The following is a 27,470-nucleotide window of genomic DNA, read 5'->3' as shown; positions in this document are numbered from 1 at the left end:
CAGCTCTGCAGGTATCTTCCTTGGGAGCCCCCGGCGGCAGCTGGGCAGGGCCTGTCCTGTCCTGGTGACTGCTGTCCCTAGCACCGGCACAGGTCTTGGCACATCTGAGTGAGTTGGTTGAACAGGTGAATGAACACCAAGACTGTCTTATGAATTTCCGGAACATTCCTCCTACAGATACCCCAAGCTGGTCCCCTCCCTCACCATGGGCCTTCCTGTGCTCCTCCCTGAGCACTCCTGCCACTCTCCAGCCTCTGTGTGGGCATCTCTTCCCCTTTCTTTCCTGCCCCGGCACCAGCTGGCTCTCTGCTCCCCAGCCTCTGTCGCCTCCACCCCTCACCCTTTGCAGGGCTCCGGCAGCAGCTGGGGCTAGGCTGGAGGGTCCAAATTTGTTTCTAGCTGCCAAGTAATTATTCAGTGAAAATCCAGTGCCCCTTAAATAAAACTGCCCCATTTGTTCTTTCAACAAATACTGAGCACCCTCTATGTGCCTGGCACCATTCCAGGCTCGGAGAATGTGACCACAAACAAGGCAGATGAAGCTCTGTGCTCTTAGGGTTGATGTTCAGGTGGGAGATGGAACAAATGACAAACGATGACAGTGATTGCACATGGTGTGCAGCGCTGCGGCCACTGTGACAGACACGCTGGGTGGAGGAGAGCAGGGGTGGGGAGGTGGTGCTTACCTTCAGTGGGGTGGTCAGGGGATCTTTCTCAGAGGAGGTGACATTTGCGGGGTGCCCTGGAAGTCAGCAGGAGGCTGGTGGGAGAAGCTCTGGGTGCTACTGAGATTGAGGGGTGTGGAGGTATGTTGGGGGGTGTTCAGTGGCCAACTCTCTGTTCCTGTGGCCACCTCTGCAGACCCCAGGGCCCCTCCTCCAAATGCAGGGTGGAAACCACCAGGCACAGCCTCTGCCAAGGGCAGTTTGTTAACAGTCAAAATCAGAAGTGTATATACCCTTAACTCAGCAATTACACCTGGAAGGGTTCATCCCCTGAGCCTTGCAGGAGTACTCAGTGACAAGTTGGACTCTGCTCCTTGGGGTGATGTTGCCAGTCTCTAAAGCAAAGACTTTTTTTCCCTGGAAAGGAATCTGCGAGGAAGCCTGGTTCTCTCTAAGCAAGGCGGGAGCCATAACAGTGTTGAGAGTAGAAGGTGTTGTGATCTGACTTAGGTTTATAAGGACCTTTCTGGCTACGTGTAGAGCACAGTTTGGGGGCCCGGGGAGCGAGGACAGGACAAAAGCCTAGAGCTCAATGAGGAAGCTGTGACCCCCGCTGGGACCAGAGTGCAGTGGCAGAGCAGAGACGTGGTCAAAGTCCACATGTGTCTGAGGGATGTGAGTGTGAGAGAGTGAGCGGAGGGCAGGATGACTCCAAGGGGTTGGGTCAGAACAACTGGAAGGGTGGAGTTTACCGAGAGATGAAGCCATTGGAGCAAAGTCCCGCAGCTGGGGGACGCAGAGCTGGGGCCAGAAGTAGGGGGGCTCTTGCCTCCCAATCCAGTGGTCTTCAGCTACCGGCAGTTTCATCCGGGGGTGGTTTTGGGAGAATCCCTGGCTTTTATGTTTAACACGCACCCCAACTCCCAGAAACCCTGGTGCTTCGAGGACAAGCCTGGGGCAGGGAAGCCAGCAGCAGGGCTCACCCTGTCCACTGTCCTCCCTGCACCCGCCAGCATCCTCAACCAGGGAAGCTCCAAACACGGCCCTTGGCTATGAGCACCACAGGCATTACTGCTCACTCCACCCCCAAAATGCCACTGTGATCCCACCATCTGTGGACGGGGAAATGAAGGCACAAAGGCTGGAAGTGACAAGGTAGGGGGCAGCTCGGCTGGGGTTTAGTTTCTTTGTAAATGCATTTCTTTCCTTTCCTGTTTATATTTCCCAATGGCTGCACCATAGAGATGCTCAGTGTAGTTTATTTCAAAGCTGCTTCTTCCAGGGAAGGGTACAATTCATGCATTCATTCATTCAACTTAACAAGTATCTACAGGACACCTGTAAATTGCCAGGCACCCTTCTGGGCACCAGAAGAAAAGGCAGACAGAATCCCTGCACTCTCAGAGTTGATGTCCCCCAGGGGGCACACTGGCGAGGAAACCTGTGTGGCAGGGGACTTTGGGGATCTTAACCTTTCCTGTGCCCTGGGCCCCTCTGGCATCTGGTAAATCTCTTCTAGACCCTCTCTCAGAAGAATGTTTTTTAAAATATAAAATAAAATGCATAGATTTACAAAAGACACAAATTGCCTTGAGATGTAAATGTCAAAATATTTTTAAAAGCAGATTTCTGATAGTTATAAATTGCTTCTGTTAATACATTAAATAACAAGATCTAGCGGTGGATCTGGTGCCTTCCCTCATTCTGAGGTCGCGATGAGTGTACATGATATGTTGTAGACGTCCACCACCACTGTGATGAGACACAAGAATACCTGCGCTTTCTGCTGGTGACAAAGCCACGGGCACCGCTGCCACTACCCTAGTAGCTTGTGGCCTGTATTCATCACCACAGACAAAGCTCATTTCAGTTAGACATGAGTGAAAACAATAATGCATCATTTTTTCATCCAAGTTTACAGATTCCCTGAGTTCTATTCACAGATCCCTCAGGGGCCCAGGACATGAGTTAAGAACACCTAGTTTATATACTCACTTGTAACTAGTATATGAATTATGCCTGTATACATTCTCATTCTACTTTTTAAGGCCAAACAATTTCAATGTATGTTGTGGAAAAGGAAAATGCCATCACCATCCTCCTCTTGTAGCCCCCCAAGTCACTACTGTTAACAGTTTGGTCCTCTTGGTCCATCGCGTACCTAGGAAATATATCATGTGCAGTGTTCTTACATATAAACGGGCCCGCACCGTAGGTAATGTTCTACATCTTGGCTTTCTGACTCGTGAATATGTCTGACACATCTCTGTAGATCAGCACCTGATGCAGCTCATTCATGTGCTCTTTAACAGCTGCATGGGAAGGCATGGCCCAGACATACCAGAGTTTGTCACGTGTTGATTATGTAACCATGCACTAGAGTCCTCTCAGGAATGCCCCCTACAACCTGGAAGGTAGAAGCTATGATTAGCGTCATTCTAGAGAAAAGGCTGAGACAGGTAGAGGCACGTACCTGCCCAAGGTCAAACAGCCAATAAGCTAAGAGCTGCAATTCAAACCCAGGCTCTCTCTGCATTAGCTTTTAACTGCAATTGACAAAATGCATTTCCCAAACATGAGCCTCACGCACCATTTTCCATGGCAGAGACACGCCGGGCATGTCACTGTTACTGACCTTCTTTCTGATCCTCAGGTATCAGACACTCCCACCTCAAGGCCTTTGCACTTGCCTTTTCCTCCACCTGGAACTCCCTCCCTCCCAACTTTCCCACAGCTGGTCCCTTCCCGGCCTCTCAGCCCAGGCGGGCCTCTCTGTGAGGCTCTCTCTGCCTCTGGCTGAACTTGCCCCTGACCCCACGCATTACCCTCTCATTTTCCTCATAGCACTCATCACTATTGCAACGCCACTGATTTATTAATATTTAGAGGGAGTGCCCTGGAATCAGGAAGCTTACCAATTTTGTTCATTTCTGATTCTCTAGCACCTAACACAGGGCCCAGCACATAGTAGGTACTCGAGACATAATTACTGAAAAATACATGAATGAAACTCAGAGGATAAGGGGACTAGTTGGAGGAAGCATTTTTGATACTATAATAATACTACTTTTATATGGGACATTTAATTGAACCTTGTGTTGCTAGGTTTTGTTTTGCTGTTGGGTTTTGTTTTGTTTTGTTTTTGAGGTATAATCCACGTGCAGTAAAATCCACCCTTTTCACATACAGTTCTGTGAGTTTTCACAAGTAGATACAGTCATGTATCTACCACCACAATCATGATATACAACATGGCCAACACCCAAGAAAGTTCCCCTGTGTCCTTTTGCAGTCAATCCCCACCCTCAGGCCCCAGGCCTTGGCAAGCAGATTCTGACTTTTCCGGAAAGTCATATAAATGGAATGACAGTATGTAGCCATCTGAGTTTGGCATATTTCACTCAGCATAATATGTCTGAGGTTCGTCCATGCTGTTGCACGCATCAATAGCTCATTGCTTTTTATTGCTGAGTAGAGTCCCTTGGATGGATGGACCACAGTTGTTTCTCCATTTGCCATTTCAAGCCCCTTTTTATAGAAATAATACAGGACAGAAACAGGCCTGAGCAGGTCTCCATGGCCCCTGAAACTGCTCATCCATCAGCATCCATCTGTTGTCTGTCCAGGAAAACCTGCCTTCCACCTCCAGCCCCTGCCTGTCCAAGCTCCTTTGCTTTCCTTCAAGCCCCTTTTCTAACGCCCTGTCTCCAACAAAGAGCAGGATTTACTGACCCCATGTCGCAGATTTGTGCAGTGAGGCTCCGAGAAATGTAGCACTCCCCAAGGGTCCACAACGGGAGTGTCGCAGAGCCAGAACTCAAACCCAGGGCCGAGGGGAGAGAAAAGGTAGCTCAGGGACCAAAGCTCAACCACTTTGCAGCTGGAAGGTGGTGAAAGGTCAAGCTCCTGTACCCCATCTCAGCCTGAGAATTTGCCAGTGTGAGGGTGATGGAGAAGGGGGCAGGTCTAATCCTGGGGCAGGTGGGGCCTGGAGAACAGTCCATCCCATCCTCGGTGGGTCCCTCCATTGAGACCTTTCCCTCACCCTTCAGCTGCTGCCCGAGCCCTGGGCCAGACCCAACCCCCACCCCCAGGCCAGTGTTAGTCCCCAGAGTCCCAGCCTGGCCAAACTGGGCCCATCTGGCCTGGATTATCCATTCCAGGTCCCATGCTGGTGGGCGGATGTGGCAAATTGGGTGATGGGCTCCAGCTGCGGGTGGCCTTTGCCCTGCCCAGCCACTTGCAACCACAGGACAAGTGGGGGACAAGTGAGGGTGTTTAGGGAGCTCCAGTCACACGAAGTGGCCCTAAGCTACCCTGGTCACCAGCCCAGCTCTGCAGACCTGGGGAGGCCCCTGGGCAAGGAGTCTTGGAATCTAGCCTGCCAGGGGTGACTTTGGGCAAGACTTCTGGGCCTCACTTTGTTCATCTGCAAATGAGAGCCTTGGGCGAGATGCCTGGGAAGGTCTCACCTCAGGAATGAATTTGCTGTTTGACCATCTGGAGCAGGTGCTCAGGACCTGGGAGTCTGCATTTGAATCCAGGCTCTAGGAGGTTCATGGTACATGGAAAAGCGCAAGACCAGACTCAGGATAGCTCTGCTCCCAATAGCTTTATGCACCCCGGTGGGCCCAGCCATTAGACTCTCCCGGGAGCCAGTGGAGGGGTTAGAAGCGAGGGCACGAGAGGCAGACCGGCGGGGAGGTGACAGTAGTTGGCCCAGGCTAAGGTGAGTGAATAGATTCGAAATTCGCGTAGGGATCACAGTGGGCAGAACTTACTAGTGGGTGGAGTGTGGCGGGTGAAAAAGAGAAGTCAAGACTGAGGTCTGGGTTTGGGGCTCCAGAACTGGGTGGGTCATTTACTGAGATGGGGAAGACTTGGGAGAACCAGGTGGGAGTTGCAGGGATGGGGCGGAGGAAGCTGAGGACTCGAAAGTTCCGTGTTGGACTTTCTATGCTTGAGATGCTCACTGGAAACCCGTGCGGAGATGGTGAGTTGGTGGGACATCCGTGGGAGAGGCTGGGCTGGAGATGGTGGCGCCCCTTCAGCATGGGGCTGGGGAAGTTCTGGGGCCGCTTCAGCACCTGGGGCAGGGCCTGATGCATCTGCAGCCCCGGACCCTTTGGCATCTGGTCCTGGGTGAAGCTTGAGGATCCTTCTCAGAAATGCATAAAATAAAAGCATAAGCACACTGGTAATATTGAAATTATAATCACAATATTAAAAATAAAATCTGTGACAAAGCTGTAGCATTATCCACTGGTGAGTTTGATAATGTTCATAATTCCAAAGTCATGCTGAGTAAAAACAATATATTAAGCTATTATAACAATGTGTTGTGATACGAAAATATCTGTGATTTCTATTGGTAATGAGTTGGAGGACCTGCTAGTATGTCTGTGGTTTGTGACCTAAGCTCTCATAACTCAAGGAAATAACAACTTTTAATTACAGGTTAGTGGACAAAAAATGTAATTTTTTTCTACCCCAAATTCATGGACCCTGTAGCTCCCCACTGAGGACCCCTGACTAGAAGAGAAAGTCCAGAGAGATGAGAGACCCCAACATATAGGGACCCATGAAGGGGGAGTGAGAGGGAGGCGGCGGGTACATCCAGAAAGTGTATCCGGCAGAAGGGAGGAGCCGCGGGGTGATGGCTGCTGAGATGTCAGGTGAGATGAGGACACAAAAGTGTCCCTGACAAGGTGAATTACAGAGCAAATGGGCTTCCCGGGGCTGGAGAGATGTGACTGGGGCTGCACAGGAGGGTGAGCATTATGGGTTGTTTTTTTCTTTATATTTATACTTTTTTGTACGTGTGAAATGTACCATAATTATATTATTAATGTTGTCAGTTTAAAAAAAAGTGAGGGCGGGCGCAGAGGCGAGAAGATAACAACTTGTGGTAGAGGTTTTGTGTTGAGGGCGGAGGGAGAAGGGGGACGCAGCTAGAGGGCTGTGGAGTTAAGTGTCCAGATGGGAGCTGTTAGCTGTGCGTGTGTGCTGCCGGGTCAGTGGGCAGGGGGTCTCTCAGGCCCTCAGTCTCCTCTGCCATCTCTACACCAAAGACTCTCCCACCTGAGCAAGCATCGCATGGATTCAGCAGGAGGGTTTGTTAAATGCAGAAGGCTGGGCAACACCCCAGGCTCCCTGGTTCAGTAGGAATCTGGAAGTTTGCATTTCTAACAAGCTCCAAGCTGATGCCAATCAAAGGACCATACTTTGAGAAACGGGATTCTAACCGATATCAGCACAGCCCATGAGGACTCCTCCAGGATCTGACAGTGGGAGAAGGGGGGAGAGATGAACTGCTGGGGCCTGGCCTCAGCCAAGGTCAACTCTTCTCCCTGGGGAGCACCAGTCTTCCCTGGGACCCTGAGAGCAGCCCTGCCAGACCTCCTGGAAGACTGAGAGGGCAAGGGAAGGAGCCAGGGACGAGCCGGGCTGGTGGTGAGAGGCCAGAGTGTGTGCCAGATGGGGAGGGATCCGGCTCTCCGCCCGTAGGCACGGGTCCCTGAGAACACACTGTTCACCTTGATCCTGGTGTCATGCCGAGCCAGCTTCTCCTGCTTTCGGGAAAGAGAGCAGCCCTGTCAGAGAAATGAGCATTAGCACGTGGGATCCCAGAACATCAGAGCTGGAAGAACCCCTGGAGACTGGCCAGTCCAGCCCCGTTTGGCAGATGGCGGGGCCGGAAGACAGAAAGTACAGCTTGGCTGATGCACATGCAAGCTCTCGTATGAGGGAAAGATGTGTGCCCACGTCCTGCCTGTGTCTCACCCCAAGAAAGCTGGGCAAAGGGCACGCGATCGGGGCCATCTCTGACCCTTGCTGCTCCCCTTTCCCATCGACTCAGTGAACACGTTCCTGAGCACTCACAGTGTGCCATGCATTGTGCTAGACACAGAGATAAAGCAGTGAGCAAGACCAAGTCCTTGGGGCATCATGGAATTGGCATTCTAGAGGGTGAGACAGACAAGAGACGGATAAATACGTAGTACAAATCAGGGAGTGGTAAGTGTTATGAAGAAATCTGAAATGACATGAGGGAGCGAGCCATGTGGATGCGGTGGGGGCTGGGGGGAGGGTTCCAGAGGGAACGCTGAGAGAACCATGTGTGCAAAGGCCCTGGGGCAGGAGCAAGCTTGCTGTGTTGGAGGGATGTCATTGAGGCACTGCATCTGGAGCGGAGTAAGTGAGGCAGAGAGGAACAGGAGAGGAGAGGAGTGTGGCAGTGGGGGCCTGGTCAGGAAGGAACTTGCAGTCATGGCTGCTCCTCGGAGGGAGATAGGGACCCTGGGAGGGTTTTGAGCCGAGGAGGAGTGTGACTCAACTTAGGTTTAACGAGATCCCTGAGTAGGGGATGAATTGTGCAGGGGACAGGGTGGAGGCAGAGAGGCCAGGGAAAAATCTCCTGGGACAGTCCAGCCCTGAGGTGATGGTGGCCTGGCATGTTCCAAGGGGCTCTGTGCCCTTCCATAGAGAACGTGGGAGGGACAGGAGGCCTCCCCGGCCTTACCCCATGACCCCAGCCCCATCCCATGACTCCAGCCCCACCCCAAGACCCCAGCCCTACCCCATGACCCCAGCCCACGGTCTCCCGCAGCTAGAGAGGTACATCCAGATGAACTTGAGGTCGGAGCTGGAGCAGGCCCAGCAGCACATGGTCCAGAACCAGACAGCCACCATGCTAGAGCTGGGCAGCAGCCTGTTGAACCAGACCACCGCCCAGACCCGCAAGCTCACCGACGTGGAGGCTCAGGTAATGGGGGCGCGTGAGCGAGGCTGAGGGGGCTGCGGCTGGCTAGGCCGGCTCACAGGCCAGCTCATCTTGCCTTGACCTCTGTCTCTGAGTAAGGTCAAGGCCTCCTCTGGGCCTGTAGCCCCTTGATCTCCCCCCTTGACCTTTTCACAAAGCCATCCCTCCAGGCTATGAGCCCCGGGGGCGGGCACTGGGCTTGGCTTTTCCACCTCTGTGACTCCAGTGCCCAGGGCTGTGCCGGGCCCTGGGGTGACATGTTTGTTGAATCCCTACTGTGTGCCGGGCACTGTTGAAGACACCTGATTCTAGTTTATAGCAGTCAACAAGACAGGCGTATCCCTACCCCACGGAGCTTACCCAGAAGATGAACAGGATAAGTAACATGCACAGTCATGTGCTGCGAAACGACATTCAGGTCAACAACAGACCACATACGTGATCATGGTCCCATAAGATTATAATACTGTATTTTTCCTGTGCCTTTTCTATGTTTAGATATATTTAGATACACAAATACTTATCACTGTGTTCCAGCTGCCTACAGTATTCAGTACAGCAATGTGCTGCCCAGGTTTGCAGCTAGGACACATAGCCTAGGTGCGTGGCAGGCTACACCATCTAGATTTGGGTAAGTGCACTCTATGATGTTGACACAGCGAAGAAATCCCCCAAGGATGCGTTTCTCAGAACGTATCCCCGTGCTTAAGTGACACATGACTAAGTGTTAGATGGCAAGAGTGCTAAGGAGAGAGCATGCGGTGGAGGGTGTGTGCTGGGAGCGGTGGGAGGGGTGAGAGTCACACATTCATACAGCAAGGCCAGGGAGGACCACGGAGAAGGTAGGACTGGGGCCAGGCCTACTGCAGGTGAGAGCAGCACGTGCAAAGGCAGGGGCAGGGGCTGCAGCCATGATGCCAGGTTACGGGAACATCAGGAGACCAGTGTGCTGGAGTGACCGGTGGAGGAGTGGTAGCCAAGGGGCCAGAGGTGGTGGGGACAGATCTCATCACAGGGCCTTGCAGGCCATGGTGAGGACGGGGGCTTTTTTACTGCGTGATATGTAAGCCACAGGAAGATTTTAAACAGAGTGGACGTGTTTGAAAAGGCTACCCCAGGCTACTGAGTGGAGAATAGACTGCAAGGGACAAGGGTGGGAACAGGGAGCACCGTGAGGAAGCTCACACAGGACACAGGAGACAGAGGCTGGAGCCAGAGTGGGAGCCCCAGAGCAGGGAGGAAGTGGTCAGGTGCCGTTTGGAAGGCGGAGCTGACAGGACTTGCTGATGGATTGCATGTGGGGGTCAGGGATGACTCCTCCAGGTCCTAAGCAGCTGGGGCCTGAAACTGCCATGTGCCGTGATAGGGCAGGCTGATGTAGGAGCAGATCATAAGCTCAGTTAGGGCCTGTGAGTGAGTGACCGCAGCAACTGCTGGCTGGGAAATGGGTCAGCAAGTTTCTGGAGTGGCAGGGCTCCTGCCCGGCTTACGTAGCCCCCACCCCACCCCCTTCTGCTTGCTGGGGTAGGTCCTGAACCAGACGTCGCGAATGGAGATCCAGCTGCTAGAGACCTCCCTCTCCACCAACAAGCTGGAGAAACAGCTGCTGCTGCAGGGCCACGAGCTCCACCGGCTGCAGGGCCACAACAGGTGGGCACTGGCGCTGGCACAGGCCAGGAACCCAGGTTGGGACCCAGGGCAGACACCAGAGCCAGGGCTGGGACTGGGGCTGGAGCCAGGGTGGGAAGCTGGACTTGGGCTGGTGTCTGGGAGAGGAGCTGGGGGTGAGGGAGTATTTTGGAGACTAGAGCTGGAGCTGGAGCTGGGACTAGCCAGGGCTGGGGAATGACTGAACCCAGGGCTAGAGTCCAGACTGAGGCTGGGGGTGAGGCTGGACTGGAGGCCGGGCCGGTACTGGGTGGGGACAGGGATGGGCATTTTCCTGGGGCTCAGGACACCTTGATTCTTTCTTTCTCCTTCTTTCCGTCATTTATTCTGTAATTTTTTATTTATTTATTTTTTTGAGACAGAGTCTCACTCCGTCACCCTGGGTAGAGTGTGGTGGTGTCATCATAGCTCACTGCAACCTCAAACTCCTATGCTCAAGTTATCCTCCTGCCTCAGCCTCCCAAGTAGCTGGGACTACAGGCACACACCACGATACCCGACTAATTTGTCTATTTTTAGTAGAGATGGGGTCTCACTCTTGCTCAGGCTGGTCTCGAACTCCTGAGCTCAAGCAATCCTCCCGCCTTGGCCTCCCAGAGTGCTAGGATTACAGGCATGAGCCACCACACCCAGCCTATTTTGTAAATTTTAACAGCTTTATAATTTTTGAGATACAATTTTTTGAGATGTAATTTACCTACTATACAATTTAACTGGTAAATTTTATTGGCTTTACCTATTTGTAAATAAATAAATCTGATCCCATCCACCCGTTCCCCTTCCCAGAAGCAACCACAGTTGCCAGGCTCTTGTCTGTACTATCAGGGTCTCTGCATTTATAAGCAAATATGCATCAGGGGAACACCCTTTAAATTACAAAGAAAAGAATAGTCATGGAGTAGAGATAAGGCAGAGAAATCTGACAGCTGAGGCTGATTTCATCTCAGTTTCAAGCTGAGTGGAGACAAATCTGCCAAGGTCAGAGTTCTGGTGGATGCAAAATCTACCCACTGAACCAGCCACAGGCCTGTCAACAGGGCAAGATGTTATTGTTGCTCACATGCTGGGTCAGGATAAGGCCACAGGATGGACAGCTCCCTCTGATCAGGGTGCAGTTAATGACAGCTTGTCCACCTTCTTATTGCTACCTTGCCCCAAGGTTTCAGTGGCAAGGACTGGGACACTTTTAATCACTAGAACTCAGTAAAGATGGAGGATGTCATCAGTAAACTCCTGGCCCATGAAGACAGCTTGAATTCTAGAATCTGAGTGTGTCCAAATTCTCTCTCTTCCTGCAGCATAATTTGAGGTCTGGAAGAAATTCCTTTTGCCCTAGCTGGATTCATTTTCTTAGTCTGCAGAATGGGTCAGCACAACTGGATATATATTAATAGTAACACGTCTCCCTCCCAGCCCTGCTTCTCAGCCCCCCACCTACCTCAACCAGAGGTAACCACTGTTCCTAGTTTCTTGTGTGTCCTTGCATTCATTCAATCAACAATTATCTACTGAGCCCTTTCCATGTGTCAGGCACTATTGTAGACACTGGGGATACAGAAGTGAAAAACAGAAAAAGTCCGCATCTTCATGCAGCTGACATGCTATGAGCTGATATTCCAGGCTATCTTAGGAATATGCAAACATGCATACAGAAGGTCCCCAACTTATGATGGTTTGACTTAAAATTTTAAACTTTAAAACCATGCAAGAGCGATATGCATTCAGTAGAAACGGTCCTTTGAGTACACATACAACCATTCTGTTTTACTCTTTTAGTACAGTATTCAATAAATTACGTGAGCTATTCAACACTTTATTACAAAACAGGCCTTATGTGTGATGATTCTGCCCAACTGTGGGCTAATGTAAGTGTTCTCAGCCCGTTAAGGTAGGCTAGGCTACCTGAGGACATTCCGTAAGTCAGGTGTATTAAATGCATTTTTGACTTACATTTTCAACTTCCGATGGGTTTATCAGTACGTAACCCCATTGTAACTCAAGGAGCATCTGTACTTTCCCTTCTTTATCCTTTTTTAAGCCCAAATGTAGCATATGCCTTGTTGTTGTCATGTTTTGGTTTTTTCCCGGTTATCTGGGAAATGGTCATATAACTGCCTGACCTGCTCGCCCATTCTTTTCCCCAACTTCACAATGTTCTGCTGCTACACGGCTGTCCCAGCTTTCATTTCCCCAATCCCCAATTAATGGGTATCCATGTTGCTTCCAGGCTTTAATCCTATCAGTGACACAATGAATAACACTTCCATATCTTATTTCACACACACACACACACACACACACACACACACACACACACACACGTGAGTAAATAGGATAAAATGCCAAAAAGGGAAGACCTAAGTCAAAAGCTTTCTTTTTGCAAAACTCTCTGTTGCTTTTAAATCCATTACAAAAATGTCCCATGCTTATTATAGTATCAACAAGCAACAGAGACGCGTGTAAAATAAAAGTGAACCTTGGTTCCCTCCACCCGGCCCCCATCTTCCTCCTCCACTCAAAACCGCCTGCCCAAGTCACGGTCTCGCCCAAACACAGGAGCCACTGCGCTCCTTCCCTTCCACGTGTCTTTCCAGCCTTCTCTATGTTCGGCCATATCGCTCTACATTTACACTGTTACCTTTTTTCTTTCTCTCCTTTTTTATCTTCCTGCACATGGGGCAGACTAGAGGCACTGATGAGCCCCAAGTCCTGGGCATCTTTCCAATCTGTGCAAATGCGCTCTGCCTCCTTCACGGCGGCAGAACATGTCCAGGGACGCCCAAACGCAACAGATTCGGCCAGTCCTGGCTGTCGGGCATCTAGGCTGTCTGCCATTCCCTATTACAACCCTCCCCCGAGGGCATTCTTGTCCCTGCTCCCTGGAGGATACCCAGCTGACTGCTGGTTAAAGGGTGACCATACTTGGGATTTGATCATGGCTACCTGGTTGTTTCCCTGCCCGCCCCTGCCACCCCACTCTATCCTCCACTGGACCCCAATCCATATACTGCCGGGCTGTGTAACCCTGGGCAGGACGCTCCACCTCTCTGAGCCCCAGCGCCCGTCTGCAGGGACCCTGGGGCCCCGGGGAAGCGCGCGGGGTGAAAGCCTGGCGGGGCCGAAGCCTCACCCCCGTGCGCTCCCCGCCCCGCAGCGCGCTGGAGACGCGGGTGCAGGCCCTGGAGACGCAGCAGCAGGCGGAGCTGGCCAGCCTCCGCGGCGAGAAGGAGCGGCTGCGGCGCCTGCTGGGCCGCCAGAGCGGCGCCCTCGCCGGCCTCGAGCGCAGCCTGCGCGCCGCCAGCAGCAACTCCAGCCTCCTGCAGCGCCAGCAGCGCCAGCTGCTGGAGTCGGTGCAGCGTCTGGTGCGCGTCGTGGTGCAGGGCCCGGGTGAGCGAGCGGCGTGCGCCCCAGGTGCGGCGGGAGAAGGGCGGGAGAGGGGAGGAGACCCCTGCCCACCCTCCCGGTTCTCTCGGGGCCTGGGACCCAACGCGGAAAAAGAACAACAGTCAGCAATAATAATGGCGACACTGACAGTCCCATGAGGAGCCAATCCAGCCTTCGTCCTTTGACTCCATGGGTGACTTTCGGCATGCCCTAGCCCTCTCTTGGCCTCAGTTTCCCCATCTGTTTAGTGGAGGTGATAATAACAACGACAACAGCAGCCCAGGATTTAGCTCCATCCCCACTTGCTTGGGCTTGCCCCACCCCTTCCTGGGCCTCAGTTTACCTATCTATAGAAGGGGGAGGGTTGGACTCAATGCACCCAAAGAACTTCTCTCACTGTAATATCCCTACCCCTAAGCCCAAGATGGCCAAACAGAAGTGAGGCAGCGTCCCTGGCCCTGGCTTCTGGGAAGGGAGAACTATGCCTGGGCCGGCTCCCCAGCCCTCGCTGGGCTTCTAATGGGCCCCACCTTGGGTGGCCAAGGCATTCCTGGTTGCAGCTTCAATCACTCAGGGAACAGACACTTACTGAGCATCCACTGTGCACCAGACCCAATGCTGGGTGCTGGGGATACAGCCGTAAACAGGGCCGTCGTGGTCCCTGTCTCTTGCAAAAATACCCACCCCCTGTCTGTGGGTCCCAGAGGGAAGGAGAAGGAAATGTGTATTTTTCAGGTGCCTACTATGTGCCAGATATTCTGCTATCAGTGTTCCTGAAGTTTCCAGGCCATGAAAGGCCCAAAGGCTGTGCTAAGGAGAAGGGACTTTAACCTCAGACCAGTGGGGGCATAGGAGGCTTTTGAACAGGGTGGGGCTACATTTAGGAAGCTCTGATCAGAACCACAGAGTGGGGAATAGGTTGATTAGAGAGAAAGCCCCGAGGAAGGGGCTCTGACTGCTGCTGGATCGCCACAGGGGAAGGCTAGAAGCCTTTAAGGCACAAGGATTCAGGCAATAGTGATGGGATTCCAGGCACCACCATGGCTGACATGGATTTGGGGCAGAGGATTTCACCCTGGCTTCGTCTAAGTCCAGCAGACCCTGCTGGGTGAGGGTTTGAGGCCCAAGGAAGCCACGGGCAGGAGAAGCAGATGCCTTCCAAAGCATGAGATGTGGGGTGACCCCAACCCATTTCCGGCTTGTGCATAGCCCTGGCAGTGAGGCTGCCTGAATTCATCCCATGTGTGGGTTTCTTGTAGCTCAGCCCAAGTCACAGGACTTGAGCCCAGTGCCCCTCTCCATTAGCCCACCATGAACCCAGTCTCCAGCTGTGGCCGAATGTCTGCTCACCAGTCTGGGTGGGAGGTTGTGTTGGGCACCCTTTGCCCAAACACCCTGTCCTCCTCCCCACTGTCACCAGGGAAGGACACCAGGGAGTTGCTTTTGCCCCCTGTCCAGATGGAGAGTATAGAGTAGAGGGTTGGATGGGACTAGGCACAGGAACCAGCTGTCCCTGAAGCCTAGCAGGAAGGGAGCTCCCTTCCTCTGCATGGCTTTGTCCTGGGCAGGTAGAGGCTGGTGAAGGGAGAATACAGGCAAGTCTCCTGCTGTTTCCAGGTACCAAGGAGTTCAATCCAGAGGTTAGAAAAACCCGACCTGTGCTCAGTATAGAAGCAACATTCGTTAACGCAGCCTGTCTGCCAGCCTGATTTGTGCTCAGTGGTGGAGACGGGGGAGGTGTGTCGTAGGAAGGGCACTGGCTTTGCAGTCGGATGGACCAGAGCTCAAGCACTGGCTCCTTCACTGACTAGCACTGGGATTGTGCACAAGTCATTTAACTTCTCAGAGCCTCAATTTTTCTCACCTATAAAATGGGAGTATCAATCTGACAGAGTTCTTGCCCGGAGGGTCAGATGAGTTCATGCATGTGAAGGGGCTCAACACCGTGCCTAGGACCAAAAAGGGGTGAAACTGGTACAAATTACCAGCCCAGGGACTCAGAGGGGCCCGGGTGGGGGTCAAACTCTGTTATATATTAATAGCAGTCTATCCTATTCTTACACACGCCCCCGCAAATGTTTTTCCTGGCCCCAGACTGCCTCTGGAAGTATGTAACACCTAGGAAACACTACAATACATGGTGGGTATTTCACTTTTATTGTTTCCATTATTGTTGCTATTGTATTATTGCTGACTAAGGAAAACAATAGTGGACCAAGCCTTGGAAAGGGTGGCTGGAAATCTCAGGCCAACCTCAGCCCTTGCCTCACTGGGGAAAGTGTGGCCCATCCCTGCTCACCTGTGGGCCGGCACTCCCTCCCCATGATTGGCTGCACTCCAGTTCCCCATGGGGATGCTAACTGTCCCACTCACGGGTGGGACAGTGGAGACTCTTGCCCAGGAAATACTTACGCATAGGCTGGGATGGATTTGGGGGCCTTAGTCAGCTCGTTTGTGATATGACAACAGCCTCCTTCAGATAAGTATCCCAGATCCAGGATCCACACTTCAGGTGTAAACCAAAACAGGAAGTCCCACCCCAGTAGCCTCCTGGTTCCTTATTGGTGTTGATACCTATCCATCTGGAACTTTAGTCCCCTCCTTGGGTACCTGCTCGGAGAGTCTGGATTCTGGTAGAATCACAGCCCAAACCTCTAATTGGATTCCACTAATTGAGACAGGGGATTTTAAATCCCTTCAGTTTATTTGGCAACAGTCCCTTTTTCCAGGCCAGGCCTGAAGGCCCCCAGGACGTTGGTAGGTTTTGGTCATTAAATTAATACTCTCCTGATCTCACGCAGTCCAAAGGGAAGAAACATGGGCCCTCTAAAGCCAGTTGCTGGCTCCCAGGGAGGACAGAATGAGGGAACCCACGCCCAGGGCAGCAGAAAGGTCCAGCCGAAAGGGTGGGCTGTGGAGGGGAGCCCAAGGCCTCCCACACAAAGGAACTCCAAGGAGGGAAGGGTCCGCTGCACTTGGGCCAATTACCTCACTCTTGGGCCTCAGTTTCTTGGTCTGTGAAATGGGAAGTACATCACTGGAGTTCAGGCCCTAATTGTCTTCCTCTAGAGGACCCCAGCAGCCTCCTTTCTGGCCTCATCCCCTCCAGGCCCCAGTGCACACTCTGGCCAGAGTGCTCTTCTTCGGCACACAGAGTTTGGGCTCAGCCTGGCACTCAAGGCTAATCTGGCCCTGCCAAAATCTCAGCCTCCTTTCTCTCCTCTGCCTTCCTCGCCTTCTCCGTGCCAGCCTTGTCCTACTGTCTCCGTTTCACCAAACAGCCATAGGTCTGTCTGACCTCAGCCCTATTCTCATGGTGTGAGTCATTTCCTCTCCCTGGCTGCAGCCTCAGTTTCCCTCCTGACACCCTCCCCTGCACACACCAGGACTGTTTCCCCCTGGGATCCTTTGCCTATGCTGTTCCCCTCTGCCTAGAACATCCTCCACTTGTCCACCTGGGCAACTCCTGCTCATCGTCCAGGTCCCAGATCGCTGTCACCTCCTCTAGGAGACCTCCCAGGTCTGATCCACCTCCCTGTCCCCAGCACCTCCCAGCCCAGAACCTGGCACAGAGCCGGCAGGCATGCTTACCGGGCTCTTCCTTTCCCACCTGTAGCTGACTTCTGTTTTGTCCCATTGCAGCCTCCATGAGGGCAGCTGAGCAGGCGTTCCAGGACTGTGCAGAGATCCAGCGCTTCGGGGCCAATGCCAGTGGCGTCTACACCATCCACGTGGGCAACATGACGGAGCCCAGGACGGTTAGGAGGCTCCCTGGGGACCGAGACTGTCAAAGGGTGCTGAACCAAGGGCTTCCCAGACAGACTCCCCATCAGCATCAGGCTTTGTCCAACATCTGCGATGCTAGAGAGGTGGGGGTGGCCCTGTCCCCTGAAGCCCCCGCCCCGTCAGGGGTCAGATTGTATGGTTAAGCAGAAGTTCCCAAGGTTGGAAGTGCATCTTTCACCAGCACCTTCCCCAGAGATGTTTTTAACTGGAATAGCAGGAGATAGTTCTGTGTTGCTTAAGGCGATACTAGCTATTATTACAAATAAACCCCGAAATTCCAGGAGCTTAGCACAAAGAAGTGTCTTTCTAGTTTACATACAGTCCAGTTGAAGGCAGGAGTTGGGGCTTTGCTCCACGTGGGAAATTAGAAACCCGGGCTGATGGAGGTGCCCCCATCTTCAATGAGTGGCTTCCAAGGTCGCCTGAGCTTTAAGGTCCAGTCAGCAGATGGGGAGGAGTCGGAGGGAAGCGTGGATGTCAGGAGTGAGGGTTTGGGGCCAGGCCCCGAAGGGGAAAAGTGTGGGTTACAACTATGCAGGGCTCCCATTGCATAGCTCCCTTTTCACTTTCCTTTCAACCCTGATGAATATATCAAGGTGAATGGCTCAGATTGTCTCTGATTGTCTTGAACTTCTCCCACACCTGCTAAACTCTCCTTTTAACAAAAAGAGCTCTTCGGCAAAGAGCCTAGGGCTCTGTGCCAGCAACAATGTCTAGCTAGGATTTTATAATATTTTGTTTTCATTATAGCTGTTTTCACAATTGCCTGAATAAAGGCAAATGTTACTAGTTTTCCATTTATTGTCCTGATCAGATCTCCTTTTAAAATACATTTAATCTAAGTATTTATGTCAAAAATAAAGGACACCATTTTTTAAAGTCAATATGCAATGTGAAACTAAGTAAATTCAGCTGTGATGGAATTCAGGAAGGTGTAAATGGCTGAAATTTGGGAGCATGGATAGAGAGGGAAGAGTTTTTCCGTAAAGCAAGAGATCTAGGCTCCCACCTCAGCTTTACTTTTGACTCATTTGCCTTGAGCAAGTTCTTCCCCTCTCTGGGCCTCAGTTTCCTTTCCTGCTTCCTCTGCTACCCCCATTACAGATGACACTGTCTTCCTCAGCAGGTCTTTTCCATCTCAGAGCCTCTGCTCCTGCTGCTCTCTCCACTGGAAACTCCATTCCCACTGTCTCTACCTGGCAGGCACATCACCATGCAATGCTCTGTTCCAATGCCACCTCTTCCAGGAAGGCTTCCAGGGTTGCCCAGTGACTCCTTCTTGGGGCCCCTCCTTGTAGCTACCCAAATGTTCATAATTAATATTCTCCCTGCCCTATCATAGCCTCTCCCAGACCAAGCCAGTCCTGAGGGTTGATTTATCTCTGACTTGTTGATGATTCATTTAATACAGGGCCAGACACCATGTTTGTGTCTACTGAACTTTGAACATGTACTGAACTGGCTAGAAAAATATGTGAACAAAGGTTAGGCTGCAAGATTAGTTGTCATAGATATAAACTCTTTGAGAGAAAGTACTCTAATCCATAACGACATACCTAGTGCCTTGAACAGAACCTGGCACATGGTAGGTGCCCAGAAAACATTTGTCCACTGAATAACAGTAGCAATAGCATTTCCTGAGTCTACACCATGCACTAAGCACTTTATACCTATTGATATTTAATTCTTACAATGCTGGGTGTGGTAGCTTGAACCTGTGATCCTAGCTAGGAGCAAGACTGAGGGGGGAGGATTGCTTGAGCCCAGGAGTTCAAGGCTGCAAGAAGCTATAATCATGCCACTGCACTCCAGCCTGGGCAATAGAGCAAGACCCCATCTCTAAAAAAAAGAGAGAAAGAGAAAAAGATTACAAATAAAGAAGAAAGAGAGAGAGAGGAGGGAGGGAGGAGGAGTGAGAGAGAGAGAAAAGGAAGGAAGGAAGGAAGGAAGGAAGGAAGGAAGGAAGGAAGGAAGGAAGGAAGGAAGGAAGGAAGGAAAGAAGGAAGGAAGAAGAGGAAGGAAGGAAGGGAGAGAAGAATTTTAAAAGATTATTCTTACAACAATCCTGCAATAATAAGTGAAGGCCTCCATTTACCTAGTATGTCCCAGGCCCTGTTCTAAACACTTTACAGGACTCATCTCATTTAGTTTCTCACAACAACCCCAGTTTGCAGATGAAAAATTGAGGCACAAAGAGGTGAAGGTATGAATCTCCATTTTGCAAATGAGAAGAAGGCTCTGAGAGGCCATCACTTGCCCATCACTTTAGAAAAATGATGACAATGGATGGGGTATTTGAACTGGATCTTTCTGATGCCCTTGGCCACTAGGCTCACCTGTTGCTCTGAGGGTGTCTGTCAGCCAAGTCACATTTGGGCCAACCCAGACCAGGCTTCTGGCTGCCTCCAAGAGCTTCCCCCCAACCCCGCAATCCTTCCAGGTGTTCTGTGACATGGAGGCCAACGGAGGCGGGTGGACCCTAATCCAGCGCCGTGAGAACGGCAGTGTGAATTTCCAGCGGAACTGGAAGGATTACAGACAGGTAACACTGCTGCCCTGGGGAGAGACCATTCAGCCCTGAAATCCGGGGCAGGGGCCGGGTTTTTGGAAGGGGACTGGTTGGCCCTCACCCCTTTCCAGAAAAGAATCAGCTCACTTAACGCCGACCACCCTCAAATAGATTTGCCCAGTGCACGTTTACTTTCCGGGACTCTACCAACTGAATTTGAACATTCTTTTTGAAAGTTCTGACATATGTCCTAAGAATGAAAGTTTAACTTCATTTTTGTTTTAAGTTTTGGAAAAGATAAAATGTATACATTGCTTAAAAAAATTCTAAAGAATACAAAGGATGAGACAGAAAAAAAAACTCCCCCACCCACTCCTGACTAAATGAATTTCCTGGTCTTTCCACATCTGCAAGAGAGATTCTGTTCATGTGAAATTGTGGGCTCAAAGACCATGTGCATTTTATAAGATGAGAACTAGAGCCTGATTGTCTTCCAACTTTTTAAATTAAACTTTGAATAAAGGGATTTTTTTGGTAAGCTGACTTAAAAGCTCTTCAAGTTTTCAAAACAAAAGAAATAGAAAAAGATAGCCACAAGGTAATACAGCAGTATTATTATTTGTGTCTGCTGGCTGTTCATTTGATAAATACTTAAATACCAAGTGATGAGTGTTCTTGAACCAGTTGGGTTTTAAACAGTCATTAAAATGGCAGGGAGGACTAGAGTGTTCAGATGCATAAATACACACAAGAGTGCTGAATATTAACCATCAGGCTAAGCAGTGGCACATCGTGACAAAAATGGGGAGCGGGGCTTAGGTGTATCCCTGTCCTTGGTGCTGAATTATTGTTGCGGCCAAGGGCGTTGGGACAAGACACTCCCTGCACTCTTAGCTTTACATTTCTAGTTGCTGAAATTTTGTGCTGGCTGCTGTTGCTGAGCAAAGTTTGCTCTACCATGTGTGCAGCTGGTTAAAATATTTTATTTGATTTTTACTGAGGTTTAATATACATGCAGCTAAGTGCACAAATCTCAGTGTAAGCGTAAGGCTCAGTGAATTTTTACGTATGTATTCACCCACGTGACCACCATTCAGAGCTAGATGCACAATACTTCCAGCACTCCAGAAGCCTCCTTGTGCCCCTCCTAGTCAATAACCACCCCCCAAGGTAGTCACTATTCTGACTTCTATCAGCACAGATTAGTTTTGCCTGTTCTTGAACTTCAGAGAAATGTGATTTCAATTATTTTCAACAGGCTTTTACATTTACAAACGTCTTAGTCTTTCTCCTATATTAGGTGGGGGGTTCCCACTCTCAGGCCTGCCTGCTCTGTGCTTATGAACTTGATCATTAGGCACAGCGGTTTTGGATAAGTGGCCCGGGAGCCTGGCCCAGCCCAGCTCCTCAGCCAGGGGTGCAGCCTCCCTCCTCGGCATGGAGCCCACCCCCACCTTCCTCTCCCTGTAGGGCTTCGGCGACCCAGCCGGGGAGCACTGGCTGGGCAATGAGGTGGTGCACCAGCTCACCAGCCGGGCAGCCTACTCTCTGCGCGTGGAGCTGCAAGACTGGGAAGGCCACGAGGCCTACGCCCAGTACGAGCATTTCCAGCTGGGCAGCGAGGGGCAGCTGTACAGGTGGGCTCGGGCCCCAGGCTGGTGGGTGGGCTGGGGTCCCTGGGCTAGTGGCTACAGAGTCTGCACCAAGGGTCAGTCCCTGGGCGTCTCCTGTTCTTACCATCTGTCCTCCATTTGGGCACACGTCATGGGGTCTGGAGGCGGCTGGTTAGCACTCAGCACATCCCGGCTGCTGGGTGGGGTGGAAAGCATGTTGCTGGCACCACCATCCCGGGAGCAGGAAGGGGCCTTCCAAGGTCAGTCACCCTGGGTCAGCCATTTTATGGAGACCCAGAAGGAGGGAGATGACTTGCCCAGCCTGTCCTATGGCCCAGGATTGGGTGGAAAGGTCCCTGAGCTGGGAGTCAGGAGACCTGGGCTCATTCTGGCTCCGCTCCAGCTTGCAAATATGGCCAAGTCAAGGTCGGGCTTCTTAGTGCCTCTGTGTCTCCAACAGCAGGATGGGCTTGGATATGAGGGTATTGTAAAATCATCAAGATTTCCCACTCCTTCCTCAGCTTGGTTCTTGGTGTGTTTAGGAGAAGAAATGAGCACTTATTGAGCACCTACTACATCCTGGGCATATTACCCCATTTAATCCTCCCCACAACACTTTGAGGTATGCATTACTGAACCTACTTTAGCAATATGGAAACTGAGGCACTGAGCTTAAGTACCCTGTCCAAAGTTACAAGTTCAGTACAGCGTGGATTTGAACTCAGGTCTCCCTGCCACCAAAACTCATGGTGTCTCCACAACATGATGGTGCCTCTCTGAGAAACTCAAGGATCTTGAAGATAGGGCTGGGTCCTGGCTGCCTCGGAACCAGGACAGAATTGAATCCACAGACTCACAGTCACGGGGATGCGAAGGACCTCACACGTCACCTGGTTCTTCAAAGGTTGCCAGAATCCCCTCCACAGCTGCAGTCATCATTCAGATGCTGGAATACCTCCACTGATGGGGAGGTCACTTCCTCCCAAGGAATCTCAGAGTGAGATTCAGAGGTTCTCTGAATCCCTGTCCAAATCCCTGAGTCTTCCTGCCCTCCCCCCTGCACTTGACACCTAATTCCACTTCTGGGGACTTAGTGATGTGCCCCCACCTCTCTTCTTATTAAATGCCCCTGCTTCCTCCAGCTAGGTGGAGATCTTGGAAAGCCCAGCAGGGCCTGGAGGCTGCCAGAGGAGGGCTGGGGGAGAGGGACAGAGCCGACATTGGCCCTTGTGCCCCGACCCTACAGGGTCAATTGGCTGGTAAGGCAAGGGGATCCCCACAAGGAAGGCCAGGGGTGGAGTGCGTGCACAGTCAGCAGCTGGGGAGCAGGTGCAGGGGTGGGGTGGGAGGGGCATCTTGTTCGTCAGATGCAGGCGTGGGGACCTTATGGAGCCCGGTTGGGGTACGTGCTTAAGTCTGCAAAGGAAGTGGCCACCGGGGGTGGGGGATGAGGGGAGGCACAGACAAAGCCCAGGCACCCACACACCCAGGCCCAACTACAAGTGCAAGTTGCATGCAGAGAAGCCCAGGGACACACAGACACACATGTGCTATGGAGGGGCTCACCACACCCCCGGGGCACACGCATAAGCCTGCAGAGGAAGTGGGCACCTGGGGGTGGGGGCAGGTAACAGAACACACATGCGCACGCACACGCACACACACACACACATGAATAGCTACACCCATAAGCACACACCAAGACATACCCAGACATGTGCAAACATGCCCCCCAGAAGCCCTTGCAGGTAAACACACACACAAGCCCAGATACAGGACAGATTCCAGAGCACACGCGCAGACCCACGATAGATATTCCAGCACGAACTCAAAACCAGCACACACATACACACACAGGCACAAATAGTATCCAAATGCTCACAACTGAGACACACAGACTCACACACAGATCCACAGACACGTGGAAAACACACCCCGTGTGTCTTACTTGGGGACCCCAAGACACTCGCATAATTGTTTGAGTTTGTTCAGGCCTGAGCCATGAACACACTTAAAGTGCATCTGAAGTGGGAGTTCCCTGGCCCGTGACTTGGGCGTCCTCCAGTGGTCACAGACCCCCATCCTGCCTCCCAGAGAGGGAGGGAAGAGAGGCAAAGCTGAGTTGATGACTTGGGGACAGGAGAAGAGCTGGTGTTGCTGGAGTGACCCTGTGAGACCAATCGCCTTTGTCCAACCTGATTCCACTGACCCCCAGGTTGAATGTGACCCCAAACCTCAGTCTGAGCCCTGAACTTGGCCTTGAGCTGACATCACTGAGCCCTCACAGGCAGCCCTGGGTGGCCACAACGAGAAGCCAGGACTGTAAGAGAGGCTGGGCCACCCTGCCTGTCCCACCGCAGGGAGCCCCAGGCCCCGCAGGCCTCTTTGCAGGGGGCTTTGCAACACCGGCCCTGTGAGCCCAGAGTGTCGTGGTTAAGGGCACAGTGAGGGCTTCATGGCTGGTCACTGCCATCTGGATCCCAAGGGGGGGGCCCCTGCCTCACCGTAGACAGTCCATGGGTTAGAGGTGTGGGGACTGGGCCAGCCACATACTCAGGTCCCACCCTCCCCCAGGACCCCACGAGGGGGCATCTCCCAGGCAGGCCCTGCCCGGGGTGGGGGAGGCCAGAGCTTCCTCCAGCTGCCCCAGCTGCATCTGCCATCCTCGTGCCTCCACCCAGCAGGACCTTCATCAATCTTCCAACCCGGCTCCCTGCCACGGCCGGCAGTGCAGGCCGCCCCCTCCGGCGGCGAGCACCCCACACCCTCTCCGGCCAGGCTCAGCTGTGGGCCAAGCGCTGAATAACAGCAAGCACTCACCCTGCGAGCACTTCTCTGCACACTTCACATGCTCACGTCATTGATCGCAGTGACAGACGAGGCTGACACTGTTAATGCCACTGGCTGCGGATGTCAATGTCTCAGAGCCGGGCTGCCCCGGGGCATAGATCCATCAGGCTGTGTGGTCAGGGAAGGCTTCCTGGAAGAGGTGGTGAGGAGGTGTGATGGGGCTCTGTCATCATCAGCTGGGCAGCAGAGCACACACAGACCCCAAGTCAGGCCATTCTAGGCTGGCATCTGGCTCTGACCTCATTTGTTCTGAGACCTTGGGCAGGTTCCTTTGGCTCTTGGGATCTTCGTTTCCTTGTGTGTAATATGGGAATAATGTAGTATTGTGAGGATTAAATGGGAATGATTTAACTCGTGCAAAGCACTTTGAACAATGCCTGGCACATAGTAGGTGCTCAAAAAATGTTAGCCACGTCCTCATTATTATCACCATCGTGCCCATGCTCACTTCTCTGCAAGACGGATTCAGTGAGAGGAGGGAGGCCTGGCACACAGTAGGGGCTTTGTCCTGGGAGGCAGCAGGCGGGAAGGGCAACCCAATAGCGGAGATGGCCCAGCACCCACCCAGGCTGGGGCTCCCCCTCCAAGGACAGCCAGAGGGGAAACCCAGCCTGGGACGCAGCCCCTGGGGAGGACTTTCCTCAACACAGCTCCAACCTGACTCTGGGCTCCTCTCCTGTCACCACTTCTGGGTGGCCTCCAGGCTTTCTCTGAGTGGGTACAGCGGCTCAGCAGGGCGCCAGAGCAGCCTGGTCCTGCAGGGCACCAACTTCAGCACCCGTGACGCGGACAATGACAACTGCCTCTGCAAATGCGCCCAGATGCTGTCTGGAGGTGAGTGCCTAGTGGGGTGAAGAATGGACACCCCTGTTCCCTCCCTAGGTCCTTGTGCACCCAGGTGCTGTCAGGAAGTGCAGGTCAATGTTCCGTCCATGCCTCCTCCTGCTAGGTCACTGAGGTCCCCGCCGGGGTCTCATCTCCCCCTAAAGCTGGCACCACCAGTTTGCCTCAGAGACCAAGCTAGAGGAACACTGAGGGTGGGGCCACAGGCGGGGCACAGTGTCCCGTCCGTCCCTACCCCTGGCCTGAGAATGCCCCACCCCCCAGGCCAAGCGGGACTGGGATCGGGGAGACGGGCGAACAGAGTGGGATGTGGGGATTTGTGAGAGCCAGAGACAGAGAGGGAAGGACAGAGACAGGAGGGGAGACCTCCTGAGACAGAGACAGGGACAGATGGAGGCAGAGGGCGACGCCAAGGCTGCCAGAGAGCTGCATGGGGACAGCAGAGACCGAAGGCGGAGAGAGGCAGAGGCTGGCAGGGAAAGAGGAACACAATCAGGAAGAGACACGCGCAGAGAGACACAGCCCGGAGACCACCAGGGAGGAAGGGGTGAACCTGGGGTGTGCGAGACTCAGAGACAGCGACAGCACCACGAGAAACACGGGGCGGGCGAGGGGGAGGGGTGCGGGCCCATGGAGGGAAGGCCAAGGAGGAAGGCAGGGTCACAGAGGGGATGGGGAGAAGGCGGGGAGAGCCCCCTCGCTGTCCCGAGGCCCCAAAGGCAGGGGGTCTGTTTTCCACCCCACCCCCCGCCCGCCCTCACCCATGCCCACCCGGCTGCCTCTCCAGCGGGCCGGCTTCCCAGAGGAGGCAGCAGCCCCTGTTAGTCTTTGTTCTCTTTGGGGTACGGGGGCTGCCCTCACCCCACTGGCCTGAACCCCCACTCCCACAGCCTCTTTCCTCCCTCTTCCACCAGGGTGGTGGTTTGACGCCTGCGGCCTCTCGAACCTCAACGGCATCTACTACCCGGCTCGCCACCACGTGCGCAAGCTCAACGGCATCCGCTGGCACTACTTCCAGGGCCCCAGCTACTCGCTGCGTGCCACTCGCATGATGCTGCGGCCCGTGGGCGTCTGACGGGCAGGCGGCCTGAGGCCGGACCACCCAGGAGGAGCCCCGCCTTGGCAGCCCGTGGGCAGCGGCACCCAAACACAGGACGCAATGCCAGGGTCTCGTCCTCGACGCCCTGGGCCTCCTGAGCCACCCTCCTTGCCCCAGAAGTCCAGACGAGTCACCTGCCTCCCCGTTCCCCTCAGTCTGTGAAATGGTGGGGCTTTGGGGACCCCTGCCTCTGCAGTACCCCTCGCCCCTCTTCCCTTGTCCCTCCTGCAGGGCCTCCCCGCCAGCCTGAGAGTCGCAATACCCCGAATAGGCCAAACTTGGCTCCTCAAAGGCATACTTGACTAGGAGTGGGATTGCAGGCAGGTGGGAAGGTGTTTGCGGGCAGGAAGCCGCCGGGTGGAGGCTCAGATACCGTCCCTGGGGTGGGTGAGAGGGCCATCTCCCACTCCAAGCTCCTGTTCCAAGCTTTCCTAGACTAGAGATATCCTTGAACTTTCTTTTCAAGACTGAAAGGAATGCGTCCACCCCCAGTGGGTGGATTAATCATGATTTCCCCTCCATACTCCACCACAGCTAGTCTCTGATGTCTGGAGCTCAGGGGCTTCAGAAGACCTAAGAGGCATTATTACTTCACCCCCAGCACGTCCTAAAGTGTGTTCCACGGGGAATAACTAGGGCTCCTCTCTAAAAGTACCTGTGATCAAGTCAGAGAAGGAAACAGCAGGTTAAATCAAAATGAATAGGTATTCTTACCTGCAGGACTTGTCAGAGCCTTTAATGTAGTCCCGTGCCTTGTGACTGCACACAAAGGGGCTAGCGTGGGCAGCTTTCTTCAGATTTAGTTATTTGAAAATTGGCCCTGTTTGTTCCAGGGCATCTCTCCAGGCTGTAGATGCCCTTGGGAAAAGCTGGTCCTCACCCATCATGAGGAACCCCAAGGCCCCATCCTCCACCCCAGCCATACTCAACCTTTTTGGCTACAAGGGCCACAGTGACAGTCTCAGCCTCTAAAAACAACTGGAAGGAAGCTTTGGGTTGAAACAGACACACATCATCCCTGAAGAAAGATCTAGAACTAAGTCCCCATCTGTGCTATGTGCCAAAGTCCTCCAAGGCTCCTTCTGGCCCCATGCAGCCGGATCTCTGCCCGTGTGGCTGCCCTCAGGACTCCCTGTGACCTCAGCTCACCCAGGCTCAGGCACAGGGATTGCTGGGCAGGACAGCAGGCCAGATCCCTCCCGCCTCCCAGCCAGAACCCCGAGCCCCCTCCTCCCCACCTCACCCAACAGCAGTGCCTTTGCCTGAGTTTGGGGGTCCAGGGGTCCCTCGT

General features: G+C 53.0%; 1 protein-coding gene across 1 annotated transcript in view; it reads left to right on the top strand.

Annotated features, from left to right (window-relative positions):
* The window catches only part of ANGPT4 (angiopoietin 4), a 40,325-nt gene extending 13,427 nt beyond the window's left edge, over window positions 1-26,898 (top strand). Inside the window, exons 2-9 of the mRNA XM_045528863.1 lie at window positions 8,275-8,430; window positions 9,956-10,077; window positions 13,250-13,482; window positions 17,122-17,237; window positions 19,706-19,807; window positions 21,245-21,411; window positions 24,941-25,071; window positions 25,995-26,898. Of these exons, the coding sequence (XP_045384819.1) occupies window positions 8,275-8,430; window positions 9,956-10,077; window positions 13,250-13,482; window positions 17,122-17,237; window positions 19,706-19,807; window positions 21,245-21,411; window positions 24,941-25,071; window positions 25,995-26,155 (1,188 nt within the window). The 3' untranslated portion in view covers window positions 26,156-26,898. The remainder of the gene's footprint in view (window positions 1-8,274; window positions 8,431-9,955; window positions 10,078-13,249; window positions 13,483-17,121; window positions 17,238-19,705; window positions 19,808-21,244; window positions 21,412-24,940; window positions 25,072-25,994) is intronic.
* Window positions 26,899-27,470: the final 572 nt, after the last annotated feature.

This window comes from Lemur catta, chromosome 17 (genome assembly GCF_020740605.2).
Source record: "Lemur catta isolate mLemCat1 chromosome 17, mLemCat1.pri, whole genome shotgun sequence".
Lineage (NCBI taxonomy): Eukaryota > Metazoa > Chordata > Mammalia > Primates > Lemuridae > Lemur > Lemur catta.
The sequence above is the reverse complement of the archived record's forward strand: the minus strand, read 5'-3'. Positions and strand labels throughout refer to the sequence as shown.